The sequence below is a fragment of the Tribolium madens genome, unplaced genomic scaffold (genome assembly GCF_015345945.1).
Source record: "Tribolium madens isolate multiple individuals breed KSU strain unplaced genomic scaffold, Tmad_KSU_1.1 Scaffold_19;HRSCAF=116;Tcas5.2_LG9, whole genome shotgun sequence".
Lineage (NCBI taxonomy): Eukaryota > Metazoa > Arthropoda > Insecta > Coleoptera > Tenebrionidae > Tribolium > Tribolium madens.
In genome coordinates this window covers 8,667,613-8,693,385 of record NW_025400983.1, presented here as the reverse complement: position 1 = coordinate 8,693,385, position 25,773 = coordinate 8,667,613, and the positions used below count along the sequence as shown (strand labels likewise).

The 25,773-nt window shown below is 35.2% G+C and overlaps 2 protein-coding genes across 7 annotated transcripts; one reads left to right on the top strand and one right to left on the bottom strand.

Annotated features, from left to right (window-relative positions):
• Positions 1–55: 55 nt before the first annotated feature.
• On the top strand, positions 56–2,349 carry LOC123015500 (polymerase delta-interacting protein 3-like). 3 transcript variants are annotated; one of them, XM_044415261.1, is made up of 7 exons: positions 56–231; positions 284–907; positions 949–1,216; positions 1,270–1,484; positions 1,918–1,975; positions 2,030–2,060; positions 2,136–2,349. In XM_044415261.1, the coding sequence occupies exons 1-5, from the start codon at positions 212–214 to the stop codon at positions 1,970–1,972; spliced, it is 1,182 nt and encodes a 393-aa protein (XP_044271196.1). In that variant the 5' UTR covers positions 56–211; the 3' UTR covers positions 1,973–1,975; positions 2,030–2,060; positions 2,136–2,349. The 3 variants fall into 3 exon arrangements, with proteins under 3 accessions (XP_044271196.1, XP_044271195.1, XP_044271194.1); XM_044415260.1 differs by lacking the exons at positions 1,918–1,975; positions 2,030–2,060 and having other exon boundaries at positions 958–1,216; XM_044415259.1 differs by lacking the exons at positions 1,918–1,975; positions 2,030–2,060 and having other exon boundaries at positions 57–231.
• On the bottom strand, positions 2,346–22,622 carry LOC123015497 (cerebellar degeneration-related protein 2-like). 4 transcript variants are annotated; one of them, XM_044415252.1, is made up of 7 exons: positions 7,254–7,443; positions 5,568–5,680; positions 5,147–5,512; positions 4,808–5,097; positions 4,609–4,747; positions 2,630–3,790; positions 2,346–2,579 (listed from the first exon to the last, which is right to left on the bottom strand). In XM_044415252.1, exons 1-6 carry the CDS (start codon positions 7,339–7,341, stop codon positions 2,663–2,665), a joined length of 2,124 nt encoding a protein of 707 aa, XP_044271187.1. In that variant the 5' UTR covers positions 7,342–7,443; the 3' UTR covers positions 2,346–2,579; positions 2,630–2,662. The 4 variants fall into 4 exon arrangements, with proteins under 4 accessions (XP_044271187.1, XP_044271188.1, XP_044271189.1 ...); XM_044415253.1 differs by lacking the exon at positions 7,254–7,443 and adding an exon at positions 22,391–22,622 and having other exon boundaries at positions 2,346–3,790; XM_044415254.1 differs by lacking the exon at positions 7,254–7,443 and adding an exon at positions 12,256–12,444 and having other exon boundaries at positions 2,346–3,790.
• Positions 22,623–25,773: the final 3,151 nt, after the last annotated feature.

The following is a 25,773-nucleotide window of genomic DNA, read 5'->3' as shown; positions in this document are numbered from 1 at the left end:
GTTTTAAATTTTTATTATTTTGAATTTTTGTGTTTGATGTTAAACGGCGCTGTCGTCTGTCCACCATTTTGTTTCTATCTTCTGTCATTTGTAAGTCAGCAACAATTAATCCTGTAGTTTGAGCGTTTTGTGTTGTTTTTTGTATGTGAATCTCATCAGACCTGCAAAAGGCTATAAAAAAGAAGAGTTTCTGCCACAATTAGTTGTAATAATGGCAAAACGTCCGATACGGTAAGTCCCTTCGCCTCCACTCTTTCCACTCACTGACTGTGCCCAATTTCAGCAATAACAAGCAACGTCTCCAAATAAATAAAATACAAAACGGCAGAAAGACCAACATTGTGAAAAAGCGCGTTTTCACCAAGCCCCAAGTGCAAGATGCCCGCCAAAAACTCATCCAGAAAAAGCTCAGTACGGTGAAAGACGCTCGAGACGTTTTGGCCAAAATAGCCAAAGGTCAAGATGCTCGCAACAAGCTTAACAAACTGCGACAAAAAAGAGGCACAATAGCCACCGCCAATGGAAATATAAAAGTAATTGGCCAAAATATCGTCCAGAAAATCGACAGCAACGGTAAAATCAGTCTTGTCACAAACAAGGCCAAGTCTTCAACTGGAATGAACGCCACAATACAAAAAGAGTTGGGCCTCGTCACTTCGCCCAAAAAGGCAGTCGTACGGAGGGCCTTGGCGGCTTCCAGGGTGCCCCAGACTGTGAGACAAGCTGTCTTAAATGAAATTGATCCTTATAATCAAATGTTGATGAGAACTTACGACCCGTCTTTGTACAAGTGGTCCAAACCCGGCATGCGGACCACCGCGTCTCAGTTAATTGGGTCGTTGGAGGGGCGGGTCCGTGGGGCCAAAGGGGAAGTCTTCCAAGGCTGGCAGAATTTCCCCATTAACAAGTATGGTGTTCTTTACTGGTCATTTTTCAACGTAATTTTAGACCCCTTAGGTCGCCTCTTGGATACATTGATCTTGACGCTGTTGACGATGAGGAGATGCCTCTTGCTCCTATCGCTCCAATTAAACAAACGATAACCTTACAGGGCTCCTCCAGAATCTCAAATATTCATTCGCGGTTAGATGGTAGCCCTATTGAGCCAGAAACCCACGGGATTTTCGGACAACCTAAGACCAAAGTTGTCGTTCCGGCAGGACATAGAATAGTTGTGTCCAATTTGCAACCTACGGTTACGCAGGATGATGTTAAAGTATGTTGATTTTGAGTAGTTTTGACGAGAATTTTAATTTCTTGGGGTGGTAGGAATTGTTCGAAGATATTGGGCAATTGTTGGCGGCTAGGTTGGTGCGCCCAGGAGTCGCTGAGGTGATTTACAAGAACTTGAAAGACGCACAGAAGGCCGTGGATACTTATCATAATAGGCAGTTGGATGGGCAACCAATGAAATGTCTTTTGGTTAATAAGCGACCTTTGAATAATCCAACAGCCCCTGCTTTGACCAAAATGGAGAGTCAAGGGTAAGTGAGGTGAAGAAGAATTAAAAATGTTTATTTCAAGTTCTAACCATTTTTTCCACAAAATCAAAATATCACCGCAAAAATAGTTTTATTTCCGAAGTTTTACGAAAAGTATTTATACCTAAACTTGTACATACTCGTACTTACATTTCAGCTCATACAATTCGGTCAAATGTATTTACAACTTTTGGTAGCCAAATTATCCTAAATATTTTCGGTGAACAGATTGCCTAGCATTTGAGATATTAAAAAAATATAATCCAAATACAAGTTATGTGGTTTGGAATTTTTATTTTTGTTTTGATCTTTTTTTAATGTGATTTTGATGTGTGTATTGTGTAATTTGGGAAAATTTAGCAAAAACAAACTTCTGAAAAAGTTTTAATAAGGGAATGCGCCTGTTTTTGATTTGTTTTTTTTTTCCTTGTTTTAGGTTCTTTGGACGTAATGTTACTAAAAAACCTAGCTTCGCACTTTTCGTTAATTAAAATGTATTTCAAAATAAATTCTTTTTTGATTGTATTTCTTATTATTGTTATTTTTAGGCTCATGTTTTAAATTTTTATGTTACCTAAGGTAAATATTCACGTTAAGTTTTTTTTTTAGTTTGTGTCATTCAAAGTTGTCACCTCATAGTGTTTTCTGTTTCAGATTATTAAATACCATAGAAGTTTCGAGTTCATCAAATTCAAATAAGTTAGTACCGGATTTATCCACAATCCACAAAGTATTATTTCAGAGGAAATAAGTTGCGTGCTCCTTTTTTTTTGTATTGTCATTTAAAAATTATTGTTCCCCTTAATAAATGTAAGTTGTTTATAATTTTCCTTATAAATGGGTAATAAATAATAAGTAATAGAGTTGATTGATACTTTTTATTTCAAATATAGTAATATAATCACAAATGTAGATGATTCCGTTCCTATTTATGAGTAAAAAGCTACGCCTAAGTCCGAAACCTATAAGTAACTTGGAATGTAAACTTCCGTTATTAAATTAGATGCTACTAGATACATTTTTGTGATTACATTGTATAAATTTAAAATTTTATGATTGGCACAAAAGTTTGCTCTCGAACAAACCATACGTAAAATACTGAAACAGACGCATCAAAATTAAAAAGACGTACATAAATGAATATTTACAAATAATAGGATAAACAATATACATCAATGCGATTATTTCCTCCTTTGCCTGGCGACTTGTTTCTTACTATCAGCCTTCCTAACGACTTCCGCATACGACAGATCCAATTTTTTCAATTTGTGCAACTCTTGTGAAGCCAAACTCGGTCGAAACTCGAACTTGCCACTGCCTTGACTCGGTGTAGGTGACGCAATGTTGCGATTGGATGACCAAAACTGTATAGAATTACCGTTCCAGGTGGTATCATTCTCTGGCACATTCTTGAAATCGCGTCGCTTTCGTCCTGACGAAGGCCGACTCGAATAACTGATTTTCGGACTTCCGATAATATGAGTAACCGGTGAGTCGGACCTTTCGGCGAATTTGTTCTTGCGACGACTCGACGACCGCTTTCGGACTTCCACAGACAGGTATTCCAAAGGCTGGCGCACTAAAGGTTTCAACACTTGTTCGGGCTTCTCCTGGACTTCCGCGTCCGGGATTGGCTGATTCTGAGCTTGGATTATATTCTCGATGATCGTAGTTGGCTCGTTCTGGGACATCGACAATTCGGACATTGTCGACGAGACGACACTCTGAGAGTCATCGTCAAGTTCCGTGATTTGCGACTCTTCCTCTGGAAGCGCTCTCGGAGAAGTGATCTCTTCGACTTTTGGAATTTCGGTTTTCGTTTCGGCAGTTTTCTTTAGAACTGTGAAGATCTCTTTAAAGAGTTCTTGGTATTCCGGTTGGTTCTTGAACCGACTGGAAATGGGGCTAGCGTCGTTGTAGATGCTAAATCTGTCTTCACCGTCGGCGATCGTGCAGAGGAACGCACCTTGCCGATCTTCAGTTTGGGTGTATTTGTTACTCGTTTCGTCGGAGAAGCCCGAACTGCTTGTTTCGGCTTCGGAGAAGTCGGTCGGTGTGTGCGAAATCGTCATCCTTGCTTTCGGATGGACTTGTTTGAGACTATCAAGACCGCTCTCCTCATCCGTATCTTTTGTAGTGGCCACACTGAAGTCGCCCGACATTTGGAGCTCTTCTTGCAACGATACGCCATTGTTTCGTTTGGCTTGGCGGTGAGGTTGGCGGTGGACTTCAAGGAGGGCTTCGTATTTTTCGACTAAGTCTTTGTACAAATTGCCGGTTTCTTTGTCGGAAGGAGTCCTTACGTGCTCCTAAAATCATAAGAAGTGGTCACAAGTCGAAATACTCGATCAAACAGATAGGATAAATGTAGTAGCGTGTGAATTAAAACTCGTGTAAAACAAAATAAAATTTATTGTTTAAAACGATACAGCTACTTGGGCTTATACAAAGCTAAATTAAGTACATGCCGACTATGGCAAGTTTCATTATAGTCTATTTATTGTTTGATTTGAACGGAAATGGCACCGGAAAAATCACCGAACTGGAGGTTCAGTTATAATACTGACAAAATTTGGGGAAGAATAAACTGAAGACTATAATGAAATTAGGGAAGAAGTACTACAATGTATGGATTTGTAAACACCCGAATGTAATCATGGAAGTGTGAGAAGTTGGAAGAGAAAACTGTCACCGGATGAACCTCAACGACGAATAATTGGATAAAAATATAACCGTACGTACCTTCAGTGTATCTTATTGTGTTTGAGACAATAGTGTATGAGGATAAAGGGAATTTTGAACGGTTTGCAGAGGAACGGAATCAAATAAAAGTCTCTAATATAGACGCAAAAGTCAATAAGTAAGGATAAAATGGTTGCAGTAGGCGAAATCCATACAACGGACATCTCCCTACGGAGCATATCCTTCAATTCGTTTTCGCCCTGTGAAACAAACACAGCAACTAAAACATGCACCATTCAAAAACGGAGAGAAATAAAGGTGGAGTATTCATAACATTTGCTTTATTCAAAAATTATAAACACTCAAACATAACAACCAACACCGACTAGAAAAAGCATTGCGACAGAGAGAAAAAGCCGAGAGCCCTAACTATTTCAGGCCTCACCTGTACATCCAGAGAGAAGGAAGAACGGTGGTGTTGGGGAGAGTTCATGAGATTGTCGAGGATGCTGGAATCGTCGTCTTCAGGCACGTCGCTGCCCCGGTCAATGTTACGAAGGCATCGGCTGCACATCTGACCCTTCCTGTAATAAAAGCGAATTTTAATTTTGCAGCTTGATCATTGTTTTTGGAATAGATATTACCTGACTTCTTCAAGAGTGCTGAGCTCATCGTACATGCTCTTCATGTCGTCGTCTCGATGGTGCAACTGTATGACTTGGTTCTCCAGTGCCTGATTTTGCTGGATCATTGTTGCCAACTGTTCTTCTAGCTCGGTGATCCTCCTCTGGTCTCTACTAGCCTGAGTCTTGGTCTCCCTAAGTTGTGCCATAAGCTGCGAGATTTGCTCCATGTTGTCGTCTTTTTCCTTCTCTTCATTATTGACTTGTGGGGGTTCAGTCTTGATCGGGGTTGAGTTTTTCACGCACTGTGTCTGTAAAACCTCGTTAGAAAACCATAATAATAATTTTAATCGTTCTTACTTCTATTGTGTGCGTTTTCGGTTCGGGACTCGTCGGTGTCGTATCCTCGTCGTATTTTTCGACATGTCGTAGTGTGATAGTGGTAGGAGGTGTACTTTTGACTTCTACGGGTTTCTGTGCCCTCCTCTTCAACGCGTCCACTTGCAGTCTTAAATCATCGATAGTAGTTTGGAGTTCCTCACATCGAGATTCGAGACTCTCGATGTTTGTTGTTAGGGTTTTTATGTGTTTCTTCCCGGCGGAATTTTCAAGGACTAGGCGATGATTGGCTCGTTCCAGATCTTGGATACTCACTTCTAATTGCTCATAGATCCTCAGTCTGGAATCGCTGACTTCACGAAGTGCAACTGTCTGTTTCGTAAGATACTGAAAAAATCAATCGTTAGTGGAATTTCACAAGCGGATGATGATTAGTACTGACTTCAATTTCTTGTGCCTGATCTTCGATAACATTCTGGTGTTGTTTGAGGGCAGTTTCTAATTCCTTATTCCGTTCTAGAAGTGTTTTTCCTAATTCGGCCGCTAGTTGTAGGTCTGGAAAAATAAAATCAATGAAAGGCAAGTGAGGGGACACTTTTCTATACATGGTCTAGTTTTTTACAAGTAATTCGATCTCAAGAGTCGTGGCTTAAGAAAGCTTGAGAAATTTGAGACTTTTAGAAGAAAAATCTATGGCGAGTAATGACCCTAATCAATTGTTTTAGGGCAGTACACGCGATGCTGCAATTCAAACATTCAAAGAAATTCATCTAATTGAAGTAGAAATTTTTGGGGACGAAAATTACTTCATATGTTTTGAAAGGAGACCAAACAAGTTTATGTTGCGTAAACTGCAATTCTATTCTATTTTTTTTTGCTATATTATTGTTATTACCGCGGCATCGGAGAGAATGTCACAGTCCATTTCTTTTATTTGGCTATATTTGAAATTTGTTAAATGATTTGGAGACAAAAACTTCGAATCATTGGCCTTGTAAGCTAATAAATTTTAACATCATCATTAAACTTGAATGTCATTTCCAAATTACATTTTTTGTCAGATGTTTGGTCATTAATTTCGCAGCTGTAACTTTGAATATAATCAAATAAATTAGTTTTAGCTAAGTAACTACTAGCTCCAGGTCGTTTGAAATGCCAGTTGCTTTTTAACCAATACTCGAATGTAAATTTACTCAAGAAAACATCATAATTTCTATTAAACCCTGTTTTTTCTTTTTCTTCGTCTCATTACAGTGTTTCAATAAGTTGGTGAAAGTTCAGAATAATCTAGATTTTTAAATAACAAATCAACTATTTGCTTATATTGTAAACATCTTCATCGACCTGTCTCGGTTCCATTGTTAAGAAAAGAAGAAAAAATGACATAACAATATCTTCTCCTAGTTCTCACGAAGATTGCAGAAAATCCGCATTATCTCATTCTTCAATCTCTTTTTATCTTTAGACTTTCTTCAGATCCACCCGATTAGCAATACGAAAGTGGTTGTTTTACCCGCGTGACATTGAATTTCATATTCCAATTACCCGCAAGTATTTTAATGACGGTTTCTTAAGTTACACGCGTCCTATTGTTTACGTGAAAGAAAAAAACAACAGACGGTTCTGGTTGACGAAAAACGATTGATCTTGAGGAATGTCGATGAATCAGATGACAAAAACGCGACTTCTTGAACTGAAACCGGAGCCGCGATGAATGGCCCCGGATATTTATTTTCATCGATTTTTGGGATTTTATCCGTGATGAAATCAGTTATCTTAGTTTATTTTGGCGAACGTCAATAAAGTCAGGAAAAATCCACAGTTTTTGTTTTTTTTTTTAAGGAATGAATTAATTAGTGCTGGTCGAGTAAGACTTTCGGAATCGCTAATATGAAACTATAGAAGGTCGGTTAAAAACCAGTAAACAAGTGAACAACAAAACGACTGATTAAAATGGAGGTGGGCAATTGGTGCAGGGTTCATCGTCCAAGGCCTAAGATAACCGGCAATAATCGGGAGAAAAGTACTCGAGAATTGACAAAAGCCTTAATTTTGCGTAACAGCTCGGTTTAATTATAAATAAATTCGAGTTTATGTAAGTTGGAAAGCGGTTTCATAATGGCCAAACCTTGTGTCCCTTGAAGGCACTCCAATTCGATGGAATAGTCCCAACAGTCGAGTGAACTAAGAGGGAGCGAGTCATGTTCGTCACCCATTTTCCCAAATATTAGAACACTGACATCGTGCAAGAGTGAACACTGAACTAGTGTACTGGCAAGACTTTTCACTGCAACGCTTGCCGCAAGACTGGCTTGCAATGGACTTTGTTGATAGGTAGAAGTAAGGTAAATTGGGGGAAGCTATAAGTTCAACACACTTCAGAACGAATCTCAGATAGATTTTTCATTATCAATGAAGTGAAAATTTGACAATTTGATAACAGTTTTATCTCAACAAGTGCATAAATCATTTTGGAGATGACTAGACTTTCTACTTTGGGCAAAAGAGGAAGAGTTTGGGTGTATATAAATCAATCATGACATTTCAAGAGTTTTTCCTAGAGTGAGACCCGAAGTCGCAGAGAGAGAAAATTGTGTTACCTCCATTGAAATTAAGGTTCAAGGTTTTTTCTATAATTTCCTGTGAGAACATCTAATTGTATATTATTTGAAAAAAAATGTCAATTCATATGTCAAGACTGTGGGAACGATAAAAATGAAAAGTATTCAAATGAAGGCAGTAAAAATGAAATGATTTTCGGTGGAGGAATAACGAAATTGCACACTCTACTTGATAAGTGGGTCCTCTCTAAACCCAACGTTAGGTGGTTAATTAGAATTACTTTAAATTGATCGATTAAATTCACTTATCGTCGCAAACGCTTTCTTTTTGACCGGGTTAAGTCAGGCCTATGGAGAACCCCTTGATGATTTTTAGTGAAAGTTTTGCGATAACAAATCAATCTAATTACTTGCAAATATTTGTTTATATTAAGTCAATTAGCAATGAAATGTAGAAAAGGCGACAAAGTGCCGAGTAATAGACTTTAAAACGTTGAATAACGCGATTAATTACATTATTAACTGAAAGTTGACGGCGGAAAAATGAATTTTAATTGGACAATAAGGCAATTGTTTTTGCTGCCGGCGTCTGCTAAACGAGACTGAAATAGTGGGAATTATTTTAAAGAGGTGTTTGAACGCGGATTTAGAAAAAAGTGCATGATGCAATATGAGTAATTAATGACAGGCTAATGATATGTTAAGAATCGTTGCATAATAATCTGTTGTCCTCCAGTCGATTAACATAAATCTTGGTATCAGATTGTTGGATATTGTTTAGGATAACGGTAGGCGCGAACTTGCATAATCGAGAATTTTTCCTTGCGATTTCCTGAGGATACACAAGGCCATTGTTTGCTGAATCATTTCCGACTATTAGAACCGTAGCACCGATAATCGAAAAGAATCCCTCGATACATGCATCTTTCAATTACGGCAACATTATGAAGAATGCCTCGGCCTTCGAGCAGGAAACGGGCGTGCATATAATTACAATTTTTCACACAAATCTAGTGATTTATTGCCCAGCTGCCATAATAAGAGCACGCCGTGATTAACGTCGATTTTTCCTCAAGATCAGAATCACTGATATCTAATTTTCTTGCGGCCATTGTCTAACAGTAACTCCGTAATTCAACTTTTTTTTGTTTTAATTATCTTCGACGGTTACAATAATGAAATTCTCGCCGTTATTGTTGAAGAGCATCGGTGGTTTCGCAGCTTTTGCATATTTGCGAAGAAATTGACATGCATGGGTAAGCATTAAAATGCACTAACTGCACTCAGGACGCAGGACAATACATGAATCGGTCCCGTAACGACGGATTCTGTAACTTGCGGTCTGTCACGCTCGAAATTTTAGACACGCACCATCGCATTCTGGGGCATTATGGACGATGGGACGAGTCAAGGACGTCGCAGGGCACCACCGGAACCAAAACCGATCAATCCCGGCTGGACAACATTGATTTCCAAGGACTTTAGTTGACACAGGAAAATTGTCTGTGACAAACAAAAGTAGCAAATTTTTTTTATTTCTCGAAAAATGAAGAAATGATTTGAGAAAACTACCACCGGCTTGTTCACACTTTTATTGAAGGACTGCTTATAGCTAGTCCAGATTTACACGTTTTTTGATCGACACTTAAGTTTTTATTTTACCCCGAATAAAAAAATTCTAGAGATTCGCATTAGGTAAAGCGAGGCAAAAATTCTTTAAAATCGAGCGCCAACCGTCTTTATAATAATATCTAAATTAAATTAAATCATAATACATAGGTCCTAGGGTTTCAATACACGTTGTTAATACCTTCTTTCCACATTTTTTTGCTTTTCTTTTTAGACCTGGGCCAAGGGATGCAAGAAAATAAAAAAAATACTTGTTGTCAACACTTCTGCAATAGGAGAAACAGGTTTTTGGGTTTTTACTACCAAAGAAATGCATAATTAGAGCCTACTATATTGTAAATAAATCTGTTTTTAAATCTTTGTTATTTCGTTAATCTCTGGACAAGGTATTGTGCCTGAATCCTGCATCCTATTCCAATATTCGTTTTGGTTTTTTGTTTTAAGCAAAGCAAAAAATAGTTAAATTCCATTATATTGTGCAAATAGTGTACAATTGTATTCTTTTAGAAGCGGCAAAGAGGTGTAAAATGCACGCATTTTATTCATCTTGTGATTTAATGATAAAATGATAATAGCTTGTCAAGAACAGGCTGTATCTTTACAAAGCTTATGAATAATTATACGGAAATAAGATTACTGTTATTTATATTTGGAATCGACTAACTTATTTGCTGAAATTTGATTTGTAATAAAAATGCAAGTCCATCTTGTCTCGATGGATCAAGTGGAGCAGGCCCGATTTTGGTGACTGTTGTTCTTTGATTCATGTCAATGTTTCGCGGTATTAAGGCCACAACTAATTCCAATTCCGAGTGTAAATAGTAGGTTAAAGCGAAGACAACACTCTTTTAAAAATTGCTAGAGGCATCGTAAAAATTTGCATTAACGTTCATTAAACCAGCAATTTAGTTAACAAGCGAATTTTAATCGAAATTTTTGTTGTTTGAAATAGAACACGATAATTTCAGTTGTCTTTTCCTTCGATTAGTTTTATTTAATTCCTCAGCGGCCAAGAACACGGAAGCAACAACACTTAATTTATGTTCATGAGCTGCATTCATTATTACAACATCGATTCCTCTGCAAAAATGCTCATGTCCGATGATTTTTTGCTGTGTGTAGAAAGTACGGTGAATTTCGGTCTTTTAACTGCTTATTAAAGACAGTATATCAAGTGTGGTTAAAGCCAGGTCATGATTTATTCACAATTTGCTTTCGTTGGCCGCATAATGAACATGTTAAGTGGGCACGTGAATTGTGTTAATTTTTTTCGAGTGGTCTGCTTCGGAAGTCGAAATGTTTGGACAGTTCACTTTCCACCACGTCGTGACTTAGAGAATGAAGAGTATTCACGATTCGCTCTTTCGGATCTTTGATGATGGACTTTTATGACTCGCATGGAGGTCTTTCTAATTGCTCAATTAGAGGTAATGGTGTTGCACACGATACCATTTTTTCCGAGATGGTGTGATGCATGGACGGCCTATTTAGAGTTCATAATTGTCACACGGAATTAGCATAAGATGCTTTAAATGAAGAATCAATAGAAAGGAGACGTCCGGAAATCGCAACCACTACTTTCGTGGCACATGGATTTTTATCCGAGAACATAAAAGTGTTACAACTGCAGGAACAGCGCGGATTTCCTGAAACTTCAGTGATTAGAGAATCTATTGTTTGATAACTACTGCTATTACCCGCAATGAATGCAATATTACAGGATTTAGCATTGATATGCCACAAGAAGCACCATGGCGTTTTTGCAAAATTTCGCCTTTCTACATGAAATGTCACTCCGATAAATCAAGTCGATGTCTTGTTCATTGGTACATGTTTATGTCATAATCTATGCTGAAAAGTTCGTTCACCTACCTGGAGGTGTGGTTCAGGTGCATACAAATGAATGCTAGCTTTTTGACCAAATTGGTTGCATCGTCATGCGGAAATGTGACAAGGAGGCGGTAAGATGTGTTAACCGACCTGCCTCTTCACGCCCGGTGCTCCTCTTAACAGTGTATTGTTTTACAACACTTGATATTTTCCAAATTTCGCGGCTTCTTTCTCTCGGGAATTTAATTGAAGGTTAAACGTTCTTGAATTACAGAAATTGTCAACATTTTTACCACAAATTGTAAGTAATTAAATTCGATAGCATGTCGTGCGTCACCGAGCACGCAGACCGCAGACTTTTTTTATGCGATTCCGAACTTTCGAATTGATTTATTATTCGGAGTTTTCTTCGCGGCTTTTATGTAATTGCTATTGATGGTTAGTAAAACTCGAAGTAAAACTAGTAAAAGTTGGAAACCTGTTACGATACTACTGTGTTTGGACAGTTGAAAACGCATTATTTACCCATATGGAGTCGGCAGCTGTTAGCAAGTGTTTGAAGGAAAAACAAGTCGGGAATTACATAATGCGCAAAGCTTCGAAGAAGAGTCAATAAGGATTTTTTAAAGCGCTTCAACCAAGTAGGAATACAATTAATGAAATGACGCAAGAGAATCCAGGACTCGCTAATTGTCTTTGGAAAAAACAAAGTGCTTCAATGTCATTCATTTCCCTCTGCATGAATGATTTATGCGTCATTTACTGCAGAAGAATGTCCAAGTTCCTGTGGTTGAAAGATGCCAAAGATTAGACGAGGACCTTGACGAGTCCAACGTATGAAATTGTCACAACCCACTTCCCATATGAAAAATGCGACCGAAATCACGCATGAAAACAATTTCCAAAGCCGTTTGCCCCACATTGCGATAATTATAAGCTATAAAATCCACTACTGAAACCCTATCATTATAGTTTTCTTATTCGGATGAAAGCCATGTCACGAATCGATACAAACCCCACGGCTGGGGGCTGGGGTGGCTCTCGAAAAATCAATACACACAGCGAAATTTAAATCGGTGTCATGATGTCTATGACTCATGCAATTATTACCGTCCAGCATATTCCTCGTGTAGTCATCCTGGAAATAGTCCTGCAGACCGCTCGCACTCATTTTTCCAGCACCATCAACTCACATCGCAAAGTTGGCTAGACACTGCTCGCACCGGCTTTTGTTTTCGCGATTAACAAATGTTCTTTTGACAAGACAGCTGATTGTCGCAAAGCAAGACCTACTATTTTGTCTGGCAAGGTTCATGGTGAACCGTGGATATTGGACAAGCGCACAAGTGCTTTAGGACACCGAATCGATTAGGATTTTTTAAGGACGAGGCGGGATTTCGCGTTGTTTGGAATAGAGATAGGGGGAAACACCTGATAGGCTATCTAAAGATCAAGTATACAACCTTTGAGCTGGAGGCAACTGTGCGAATTTTGATAACTGGCCGAGTTTTTTTCCAGAGTTTGTAAAGTAACACGCAATTATGTCGCTTTAGTCAATTATTCAAATTGTAAATATCCTCGATAATTTAACGAGTGAAATTGCTGCGATAAAACACCGGCAATTTTTCGACCGGTGTGTTACTGACCCTACTGTCACTGAATAATTACCATTACATTTCATTAGAAACAAATAACGACTAGCATTAATACCAATTAATTTGCGTCGGTTAAAACTCGTAAATACGAGTTGAACTATTCATGTGAAACTAAGGCACGTAGGTTGGAAACGTGATTAATGGAAGAGATACGAAATATTTTACATGACAATATGCGAATTATGAAAAAAATACAAATATTTGACGAGATTATATCTAGGTACATTGAGTCGTATTCCTTTCACAAAAATAGTGTCAATTGAGGATTTAACCAAGCATTCACTTCATCAAGGTTCACGACTAGGATATTATCATTTCTGATTATTTTATTTTTATTATGTGTGTAAAATCCAAATGTGGGTACTTTCTTTGCAAACATAGCGCTTCTCTTACACAACCACCGTCATAAAATTTGTGTAAAAACTAACAACTTCCTCTCGGACAGTTGTTACATAAAAAATGTTTCCCTTTTGTTTGCTCTGAAATTAAAGAGTTTCATTATTAGAGCCTTAGTAGCGCTGCTTTTGGTTATAATTGTGTTTGAAGATTGGCAATATTGGACCCATTTGACTGGATTCCTGTTTTCATGTTTCGTGATTTTCGAATTTTATTTTATTTTTTTAAATGGCAACCAACTATATAACCTTTTTATACAGGGCTATGATGTAAGGATTACAACTATTTACACTTTATTCAATTTTTATCGAATAAATTTTCACAAAAGTTGCTATTTGCCACATTTTTGTCATTATTATTTTCTGAAGGTAAATGATATCTTGTTTCTATACTTTTTATTCATTCTGTATAGTAATAATTCCATAAATCGTAAACCTTTTAACAGTTCTATGCATAAACTTTTTTATGATAGCATCATTCAGTAGAATTGTCTCAATTTACTAGAAAAATTTCGTGATAAAATGCCTTGATCACCGTGGAACATTTTATTTTGGAATTATTTTAAATAAACCAGTGTGATATAGGCAGCCCGTTATACAGCTTGGTTTGAAAAGTGGCCTCTTTTTTCGCCAGTGGCGTGCTACTAATTTCCATTTGATAAAAATGGGGAGAACGGCGGTCAAGATATACAGCGATCGGTAGATTTATTGTTGTAATGACACAGTCACGAAGTCGACAAATTCTCCCTCAGTATTGGAAGTTAATTAGAGAAAGCATATAAGATTCTTTATGACATTAAGTCAGTGTCCACTCGATCGAGAGGGCATTTGTGATTAGTTCTAGCACCGTTTTGAATTTTTACAACCCATTCTTTCGAACCTAGTGAAATTTTTCACACATTATGACACTCGCTCTAGTAGTGTTCAACTTTGAAATCATCATACAATAGATAATACAAAGTCTTCGCTTATTACTTTCATTTTCCATTCCCACGTTTGTAAATTATCCGAGTGTGTTATGGATAGTCTTAAGTGTCACCGCCTTGTATTGTGGCCAATAAATATTTCATATCTAGGTGTTATCTAGAGAATAATTATAATACCGGTAAGACAAGTTGTAAGCCAGGGAATTTTTCTGATAACCTTATTCTGCCGCCCACTGATCGGATAGTTTAAATTCATTACGAAATAGACGATTTTGTTGCGTTTGACTTTTGTGACCTTTAAAAGGGACGAATACAAGTTTTGCGAGTTCAAAAACCCCCAAAGAATCCGAGACGATCTGCGGTTCTTCATTGACTTTTTGTAAATTTAAATAAAAGATCGATTTACTGCCAGCAACGTGTTGTTAGGCAAATTATTTCCGGTCGGTGTATTAATTTTACATCCGGCCATTTCATGAAACAACGTGACTTGAGGCTGAAGAGGTCGAAAGATGACACTGCAATTAATTTATGCAATTTTGATCCTCTAAAGGTTTTAATGAGAGATTGTTGTGTCAAAAATTAGCATTGATATTCAAATTTTTAGTCTCATCCACTTTCACTATTATTATTTAGACCAGTTGAAATTGTTGTTTACCAAACATATTCGAAAATCACAAAGTACTAAAAGCTGTTCTCTGGCTTAATTGTTTAACGGTGTGTGTAGAACGAACAAGGCGAAGATTTCATTTGTTCACTTTCGCGTTATGTAAATTAAGTCATGCAAACATAATCGATTCTTAGACTAATTAGTGTTATCGCCCAACATATTTGATCTTACAACCAACCATTTATATTTAACCAAAAGTGAAGGTTTATTGTTAGATTCAACAAGCGAAAAATCTTTCACACGAGATAATTAATAGTTTTAATTTTATTTTATTGCCGGTAAAATTTTGACAACAACCGAAAATCGACAATTTCCGCTTAATGGTCATCGCTAATTAGGAGGACATGCTGCAATTATAGAAAAAAATAAGTATTCACTTTCAACGTTTCACTTCCTTTTAGACAAAAATCCAGGGGTAGATCGATCTGGAAGGCTATCACCGGTGGCAAATTGCCCTAATCTGGTAATCTCGAGCCATTAATAATACTGACACAATCGATTTATCTTCCAATACAAAAATTGGCCACTTGAGGATGGCCGATAAAATCTTTCGACTATATAAGGAATAGTGAGCCTGTCCACAAACAGGACGTGGGTGTTACTATAACTTGCTCTCACTTTTAACGATTGAATTAGTTGTGAAAAAAATTCGTGATCGGGTTTCGATAAAGCCTTTCTCTAATAAAGTGTTACCATTTTATTCGATTGTGATAAGGTAAGGCGGTCAAAGACGAGACAAAAAAGGGAAGCAATGTGAACGAGACTTTCTGATGAATTTTAAGAGAAAGTCAATAAATTGTCGAGATGTGATAAAAACTCGTTCTTTGGTAGCGTCTTTATTGTGTCAATGAAGAGACGTAAAGAAAAGGAAAAATGCGATCATAAAAGTAACAGTAGGAGATAAATTACTCGACAATACCAGCAGAAACGGATATGACAATTATGAATAAATTGCAAATTGAATTTTCAGAGTTCTCAAGATGACATGTGAATGTGCCTTTGTATTATTTATTTTTGAATAGGTACTTGGCAAGGCCTAGGGGGCAGACGTTCACTCGTATATACAAGTGTTGACTCATTCATTGAGTTGAGTTTTTAGTGTTTTTACGCCCTGTTATTAAAAGAGTAGCAAAAAATAAATGGTTAGATGGTCAAGAAAATGAAAAGTGACTGTTAGTTTTTAATTATCGAATAGAAAGACTGGTCAATTTCATTCTGTCAATTATTCCTTTTTTGATATTTTGTGAGATCGTCCCAATAACATTATTATTAAAATATTTTAGCCTTCCTTTCGTGGTTTTTAAAAAAACTTTTCAATTCAATTTTCAGCCCTTTCCAAAATCATTCTTGCGCAGGGGCTCTTGCTAATACCACCCTACAATAAAAATAAATAACATTCTTGCGCAGGGTCCATACATTGTTATGGAACCAAGACTGACAATTTCTTATATTTTATGTTATTTTGCTAATATAGATTAAAGTTACTGAGCGTTTATTATTTTTACTGTGCAAAATAATATATTATACTGATCATTTTTATTTTTTTACTGAGCGCTTTATTACTACCCATTCATAAAACCTATTCTTTTATAAGAAAACTAATTGTGCGAACTTTCAGTGTTGACATAAATAATACATATTTTGTGAGTATAATATGATATAATATAATATAATAGTAACAAATTGTTTAAAGTTTACCAAGATATTCTGACATTTTTATACCTCTTAGACCTCTCACGAAACAATTATTATTTAAGTTAAAATTAAAAGGGAAAATTACTTTAGGAAACTTAATAAAATTTATATGTATAATGTATGTAATAGTTACACCGGTGATTTTTACGCTATATTTAAATTTATTATTAACGTCATGGAAAATAAACAAATTCTTCTTGATTTAAATGCAAAAACCGGAAAAAGTGCAAAAAAGTCTTGAAAATAGTCGAAAAGCATAGGATTTCTTTTCTTTTCAGGTGTTTAGTTACAATACTATTGCACAACTATTACAATATTATACTATTGGAATATTAACAATTTTTTAGTAACAAAACGCCGCTGCAACTCGGTCATGCAACATCAGATTTCAATCATTTCTGTACAAAACTAAAATACAAGTATTTATGATTATGATTTTAAAGTAAATCTAATGCAATTATTTTCAAAAATCTTTTAGAAATAAGTTCCCAATAAAGTCGATCTCGTATATTCTGTAGTTATATTTGAAAATCATTTCAGGGTTAAGTTTAACAAAAAAGTTGTTTTTTGTGTTTAATTTGTAGGTACTTTTTTAATTGCTCTTTCATTTGAGTCATAATTATTTTTAAAATTGAATAGTCTAAGCACTATGACTTAATTGAGGCGTTTACTATTTACCAAACACTCTGAATAAAAATATTTAGTTTAATATATCGAATACAGGATATCCCAGCTAAGACTTTCGGATCTAACACCTCTTATTTGCCAACGTATTCTAACGAAATTTAAAATGTAGATTATTTAATCGGTAGAGATAAATATCGCATTACTAAAATAACCCTAGCCCTTAAATGTGATTTTAACATGGCTTTTGAAAATGCTAAATTATACTTAAAATTTAGGTATATCAAATGATAATCACCAATAAAAAAATGCCATAAGCAAAAATCTGTCCTCGAAAGTGGTCTCGCTTACAAGAAAAAAGAATGAAATTGTGTTAAAAGTGGGTGAAGATTCAAAAACATGAGGGGCTGCCAAAAAAAGAATGATATTACCGAATTTTATTCACCCTTGGCTGTCGAGCGACAATGACATTAATATGTGACGTATAGTTTTTCTCTTAAATTTAGGAATTGCATTAATTGGACTAACCAGTTCAATACAACAAAAAATGCTCCAAGGGACCACTATTGGCATCAGTGGTTCTAAAAGTTCTAAATGTGTTCTAACTTATTTTACAAGTTTTTCAGGGTTGTACAAAATAGTACTTAATAGTAGTAAACTATTCTTTTAGAGTTAACTTTGATAAAATTCTTTCATTCTCTAGCAACATAATCAACGTATTTCTGCAGATACAGACGAGAGTGACTTAGTTAATTTTTTTGTGTAGTGCTCTATTTTTTAGTGCTTAAAAATAAAATAATAGTTTCGTTTAATTTTGAATTGAGAAAATGGGTATGTGTTAAAATTATTTTTTTATCTTGAGTTGCCTACATTTTCAATTTTATAAAAAAAGGCAAATAACAGAGATATTAGACCCGTACGTCTTACGTGGGACACCTGTATATGTTCTTCGACTTGGTATTTTTATAATCACTCAAAAAAACTTGCATTAATCGATGCGATTACTTAATATTATCTTCTTGACGTCAGAATTTGAGCTTATAATTACTAATACTTAATAGGAGTGAATTTTAAAGTAGTGTATTTCAAAATATTACAATTAATTGAGTACTTAATATAACCAATATTTGGGGAAATGTATGTATTTATAACAAGAGTCAGATATTACAGTTTCCTAAAAAAAGAAAAGGAAAAGCAAGTTTAATTAATTACTTAATTGGACATTTATAGATGAATATTACATAAGATTAAAAGTAAATAAAATGACAAAAATAAGCTAAACTAAACAGTCTTAATTAAATTGTGTAATAATGCTCAAGGCAACTATGAAAAATGAATTTATAGTTTCAAAATGTAATAAAGAAAAATAAAAATTTTATAGTAAAACGAGAAGCTCTCTTCCAAAGCTAATGATGACTACATTTGTAGCGAAATCAAGGTTTGCTTATTTTAACGTTGTTATTTTTTAAGTGTAAATATTTTCCGTGTGACAACCTTTACAACTCTAAATAATTAACAGGTCCAAAGGACAAAGAATATGAAAATTTCCATAAGTGTTTCAAAATCACTTTTGCCATATTACTGATTGGAAATCGAGTAATTCCCATAATTTTTCAAGTCTTTTGAATAATAATAACCAGCTTTCAAGCTCCGTTTATCACGATTTTCTAGCGGGAGGTCCAAATTAGACAAAATCTGAAAGTACCCACTCGCAGTGACATTTCGCTACCTGCCGTGAGGAAGTCTAGTGCCATTCGCGCAGAAGTGGTTCACACCCATCAGGGGTGAAGGCGGAGAAAGTGAACAGCACTTAAAATGTTAGACCTGGTATACACCCATCGATAAGAAGATAAATGCAAACAGATTTTTCTGGACACAATGCGAAATTAATATTGACCTTTTTGCCTTAGTCGTGATTACACTTTAATGAAACGTTATCTGCCATCACGAACAATTTCACTTTCAGCATATGCGTTAGTGCCCACGCTGACAATTCGTCTAATCAATCATCTCTAGAACAAGAGTGGTCGCTGGTGAGAACCTTGAGGGATACCACAATTTTATTATTGTCTATTGATTGAAATTTTCCCTTTTATTTTCTCCGAATAGACCAACAATCAAACAATAAAAATATGCATAATTCCAATAAGTATAGAAATGTAATAAATTCTCACATTTTTTCAATTGAAATAGCCCGAAATGCATACATTTGCGTGGCGTAAGTCACGGAAATACAATGGACTAAATTACTTGCATAAGACGTGCTAAGAAGCGCTGTTTTGGGCTTTCCTAATCACTCAACAGTTCCTATTACCCCTTATTAAAATATCCAGGTCTAGAAAGTGCATTATCATAATTATTATTAATCGTTCTCAAATTTTTGTGTGCATACAGGATTTGAATTAATGTAGCAAATTACCATCTTATATGGAAAATTGCAGCCATATTTTATCTCAAAAACGGCGTGAAAGTCCTCCGCTCCTTCGAAAGGGTTGCTCAATTTTTTCAATATTTGCTAGTCATTATTTGTAATGATGTTGAAAGATCGGTGCCAATTAGGAGTTTTTCGACTAGAAATTGTCTCGCGCTAGACACGTTTTTGCCATTTTAATTAGACATGTGTTTGTGTTTGTTGATGGTATAAAATATCGCGTTTACACGCTTCATGCTCCATGGGCACAGCATGAGATGGGTCAGCTTTGACGACGTTATTAACGATAGAAAATCAGAACGAAACCGCCCAGTTTTAGGGAAATTGGTACGAAAAAAGTGAGTTTATGGAGTTTTATTTTTAGTTGTGAGTAAATTATTATCATGCAAAGAGCGACTCGACTTGTTAAAGGATGAAGTCACCAATGTTTACTCATTTTAGCATTTAATGAAGAGTCAGTTGATTTTTGGCTCTCATAACACGCTTATGCAAGTAGTAATTGCAGAATTTTCTACTCTAGTTCCGAAGTGTATCATAATACCAATCCCCGAGAGCAAATGAAGTCTCTTCAAAGTGATAATTTCATGATAATGTAAAAGAGGCCATCGACCTTCGTTATCCTCAAGACAATGCCATTTCTCTCTTCCGTTGAAATTTTGAGCAACTGTCGACTTTGACCTCTTGTTAAAAATCGCAACACATTTTGTTAACTCACGCTTAGCATTCCAGAAATTTATTACAACGTTACATAATTGGAAATGTCAGGTATTTGGTTAAGCAGATCGGCTCTTGTGTAACGTCCATCAGACGAAGAAAATAGTAAAAGGATTGGAATAAGTGGAGAATGGGGTTCCTAGGTCAGTGTGCACAAAAATGCACTTTGAAAGGGCACTTAAGATGTTGTTTTACGGCTGATTGAGACGAGGCTTTTTCTGATGAAGGAAGTCAAAACTGATTAGTAATTTCATAATGAAGCATCTAGGTCAGTATCAAAGAACGCGCTTCGAGGAATCCCCTGATAAATTATTTATTGGAACCATCGCCGTCTCCATAGAAATAATCCTTTTCTCGCCTGGGCATTTTTTGAGTTCAAGTGATTCCCGTTGGCGCTTTAATCTGCGGAAAATTTTTGACAAATCCAGTTTTTTAGCGTAAAGGGTTCAATCTCATAATATCAATTCTCCCTGGCGTATCTAGTTTTGTTGTATCCTTCCTTCCCAGCATTTATTAATTGCGTTATTTTGCGTTAATAATTAAAAATCATTCAGTTTTTCCTTAGTAACCCCCGTAACTAAGAAAAAATTGGAATCACTGCTCCAATGCATTTTTTACGAAATGCCCAGGCGGGATATTGATACATTTTATTAAGGAGGCGGTGATTGGAACAAATGGAATCGTAACATGAAGATAAAAAAAATTACGTACACAGAAAACGGGAAAGGACGAAATTAAAATTGTCGCATACCCATTCCTGCATTGCATTTATGAAATTTTTTGTCTAAATACATATAGAGTGTGTTTTCTTAACATTGCGAAAAACTACAACCGCATTTTCTACATAGAAAAATAATACTAATAAAGTACCTAATAAAAAATAAAAATATCCAGAGAGGTGTCTGTACGTATGCCACTGATAAGAGTAAAAATAAAAGAAATAAGCGCTTTCAATGGCTCACAGAGTGGACTCTGAAAAATTTTATGAAAATAACTCAAGTGGTTTCGGAGGAACTAATGGATTTTAATTTTTATCATGAAACTTTATCATCCCGTATATAAGAAAAAATTACACAGTTACACTAAAAGTGATATCAAAACAAAAGGAAATTAATAATTTACATTTGTATTTCGTGTAAATAATATAAAATTATTAAATTATCTAGGCTATCAGTTCCATTTTTTTTAAAAGAATAACTAGTGTCTAAAATGTTGTCATTATTTTAACAGCAATTAAAGCCAGGAGAGGTTTTATCTCAGATTTTGAGAAAGTAGTTGGATATCAAAAAATTATTCAAAGAGACACGTTGGAGGTTCGAACATCATAAATCACCTTATTTAAGGTAAACCTTTTACTTTATTTTTTCATCACATTTAAAATGATAGTTCTTTGTTAGAATAAAAGAAAATAAAAATTAGTAGCAGGCAAGTATTTAATTTAAAGTAGAGAGAAGAAAAGTGATATTTTTAAATGACACAGGCTTACAGTTTTCAGGAGGAACAAGAATTGAAAATATTAGCAAGCAAAGTCTACAAAAATTACATTTTTCAATAACTTTTTTTGATATTTATTTAAGAACAATAGCCCTTAGAAGAGGTTTATCAAGAGTAGTATTATTAAAAAATCTTCTAAATCAAAAATAAAAAACATGAATGTCAAATATCTGATTAGTAGTGATATTTTTATGCTGTATACTTTCCGGTTATATAGTAAAAAAATGTCATGGCTAGAAAGTGTTCAAACCGATCAAAACACGACCGAAAGTTGTTTGATTTTTTCCCTCGGAGCCTGCGGTGCAAAACTTTTGGTAACTTTTTCGAATCGTGGGTAAATGGTGCCATTTGTAGGATGTCGAAAGTTAGCTAATTTACGATAAGGATCGTCCGAAGTGCTAATGTAACGGCAACGCGATTTCCCAATCGAATTGTTAAATAACTTCGGATAAACTTGACACGCGGTTTACCGTTAAGCAAATGTTAAAACTGGAATCCATAGAGTCCATGCATGCCCAAAGCGATTTGTCGGAAAAATCAACATTCTCGAGGTGACGGTGACAATGAAACAGTTTGTTTACATTCTTGCACAACTCGGGTTGTTTGCCTTCGCGATTTGGCCCAAATTGCAAAATATGACTTACCTTCAGAGGTCCAACACTCGGTGCAATCTTGGCAGAGCGTCGCCCAGTCCATTTGCAAATCCCGAAAACTCGCCATTTTTCCCGATTTACACTCGCATTTTTTTTGAATTGTTCAGGTGTTTTAGACCGAAACTGATCCACACATGTGGTGCTGAAGAAAGACCGGCCACTTTTGGTGCGCAGTCTCGTTCGGATTTCTTGCAGTGGTCACAGGCGAGTAGTACCTGTTTTTACAATCTCTACACCTTATGTGAAAAAAGGTGGTCTATCATGATTGTTCCATGGCATGGGCGGCGAGGAGCCGAGATTTTCTCACTCGATTTAACGGTGTTTTGATGGAAAAATACGAAGGGTGTGCTCGGTATCGTGACCTTTAACTATTCCGCCTCTGTTATTAATTACAATTGAGAGCGGGGAAAAACACAAAACACCTGTTGGTATTGTTGTACTTTCCCCTTCGCGCTCCAAATTTTGGGACAGGTGAACACGAGCCACTCGTTACACTCCCACCTGTCTTGGGGCTATCTTCGATCGATTTTTCAACAATGGGTTCGGTCATTAAATTTCGCGACGGATCGAAATGAGAAATCTTTTAATAAGGAGTGACGGTTTTTTCTACGTCCCGTCCGCGGTTTGGATTTCCGGTTTTGTTCGTTTTCATTCATTAAAACTACAGAGCGGGTTTAATTCATACTCGAGCTTATTTGAAATGTTTTACACCTTCGGGACCGGAAATACCACATTTAATCTTTTACGCGTATTGTAATAGTGCAGTCAGGCTTTTTATTATTCATTTTACATATTTGCATTCTAAGCGGTATTTCAAAAACTATTACTTATGACTATGACATGACATAGTTTTCCCAGCAGCAATTATTTTATTATTTCTATAAATACCTACAGAACTAGGAATATCGAATATTTTTTAAATTTTGTTATCTTACATTAAATACCGATTCGAAATGTTCTATTTTATTAACAAAAACTGTGGTTTTCGTGAAACACTTCCCACAAAATTAAACATATTTCTATTTCCCGTTAGCCTGTCCCCTCTAGCTAAATCTTTAGTTAATTTTTAAGTTCTTGGGAAAACGAACTTCTTTCCGGTGAATTCGCATTCTGTGTCGACGTTTTGTGATGAGAATTTTCAAAATACAGTAGAACCCCTCTATAACGAGAACTCAAGGGGCCAACGTATTTGCTCTTATAACCGATTTTCGTTATAAACATTCATGGATAATAAAAGTTTTTAAACATGTACTATGCAATTTATTTTATTATTAAAGAAGTTTGAAACAATATTTAAGAAAAAAATCTGTGATTTTTGTTTGTTTTTTGTAATGAATCATTTTTGTCTTATCAATTGCACTTTCCAATTGTACAAGGCTATTGTAAAAAACATCGTGGTTAGGTGGAAGCACCCAATAACAAAAAAATTCATCTCTAGAGGATCCCCAATTTTTTCTGCAAATTTTTCAGCTTTTTCTTTTAACTTGACCCCACTTATGGGCACATTGGATTCGCGATTCACTTTGAACCATTTAAGAACGACTTTATCTAATTCAACATTTTTAGCAGTATGTACTTTATCACTTTTGACGAAAATTCACCAGTTTAACCCGTAATCTTGTCCCTGTTATTTAAAATTGTTGTTAATGTAGAATTGGCTAAATTTTTCTCTTTGCAGATTACAGCTTGTTTTTTACCACTTTCGAACTCTGTTATTATTGATATTTTTTCTTTAATAGAAAACGTTTTCATTTCGAGGACGACATATTGATGCAGAAAGATGAAGTGTTCTCTGCTTGAAAAGTTATTCAAGACTAAGAAAGTGAGAAAAATAAGACCATTAGCGCGCAAAAACAACATTTTCATAAAAATTCTGGTACACAATACATAATGGATATTCGCAGGATTTTTATTTCTTCTAGGAACTTCTTTATAACCGATCTGTTTCTGAAATTTCTCAGAATTTCTCGCTATTATCCATCTTGGACAAAATGGTTTTGGTATATCCACCTCAATTCCAGAAAAATACTCGCTATAGAGGAAGAATTTTACATAGAGTAGTATACAAAACTCGTTATAGAGGAGATCCACTGTATAATTTTTCGAGAAGAGTCATACTTATCTCCAAAAGCTCCAAAAGTTTGTGCATATGTTAACATTTCTCAAAATTGATTTGAAAACATGGACATCTCGTCACTTGTTATAGGTAGTAATAGCAACGAAATCTCAACTATTTAATCAATTAGGAGGAAATATAAAATTTGACAGCTTTTTTTTGCAACGGTTATTCTCGATATTTATCTCTTTACAAAATTTGAATTTTTCAAATCGTTCCATAAACATCCATTGTTTGTCGCTATTTTGGGTTGCAGGTAACAATGTTGTTTTCAAAATTTCCGTTGTTGACAACTAAAAAGCACAAAATTCTTATGTTTTAATTTTTTTGTATGGTTTGGAAAGTTTTACTGCTTTTTCATAGTTTGGAATTTTTTTACATTTTGCAGAACTATCCACATAATATAACTATAACAGTGTCCTTCAAAATAGCTTAAATTAATATTAAGTCGTGATTGCTGTGTATTATTTCGTAATCAGCTGCAGCCAATATTATTTAAATTCACATTCTTCTAATTAATTTAATATTTATTAGATAAACATAATTTATGGATATCTTTACGCCCACTCAATAGTTTTTACCTTTAGTGTCTGTTTTATTCAAAGGAATTTTATAAATTGTTCAGATAGAAAGAAAATGTTTATTTTTTTTATTTTGTACTCAATGTTAAAGAGCGCTTTTATAAACTAATTTCAGTAGATAAAGTAGTCTTTATTGTCTAGTGAAATAAAGTAATTTTTATCTACTCCACTTTGACCAGTGTATTCATTAGCCATTATAAGAAATTAGCATTATAAGAAATTCTAGTAGGTGAGTACAAAATAAAGCGAAATATTAAACACGACGATAAAGATTGTTTATCTACTCGTGGAAAAAGTCCACTCGTGACTTCGTCACTCGTAAATTTAACCTTTTCACTTGTAGATAAACAATTTCTTTATCGTCTTGTATAAAAAATAACTATTATTTTATTATTATTAATATCATTATTATTTTATTATGTTTTTTTTGTGTGTTTTATTAAATAGCTGAGTTGTTTTTAACGAAAGGAACCTCATACAGAAGTTATATTTTGAAACAAATTGTTCATTGCAGTGTTATTTGGTTTATTTATTCTTTTCATTTATACCTAATTTATTTTTTTTGTTAGAGTTTTATATCTATTTTTTTTAATATTTATTTTAAGGTGGAACAAGTTTTTTTTAGTTTTTGCTCAAATACTGAAATGACTGGAAAGTGTTAGTATGTAATAAAAAAA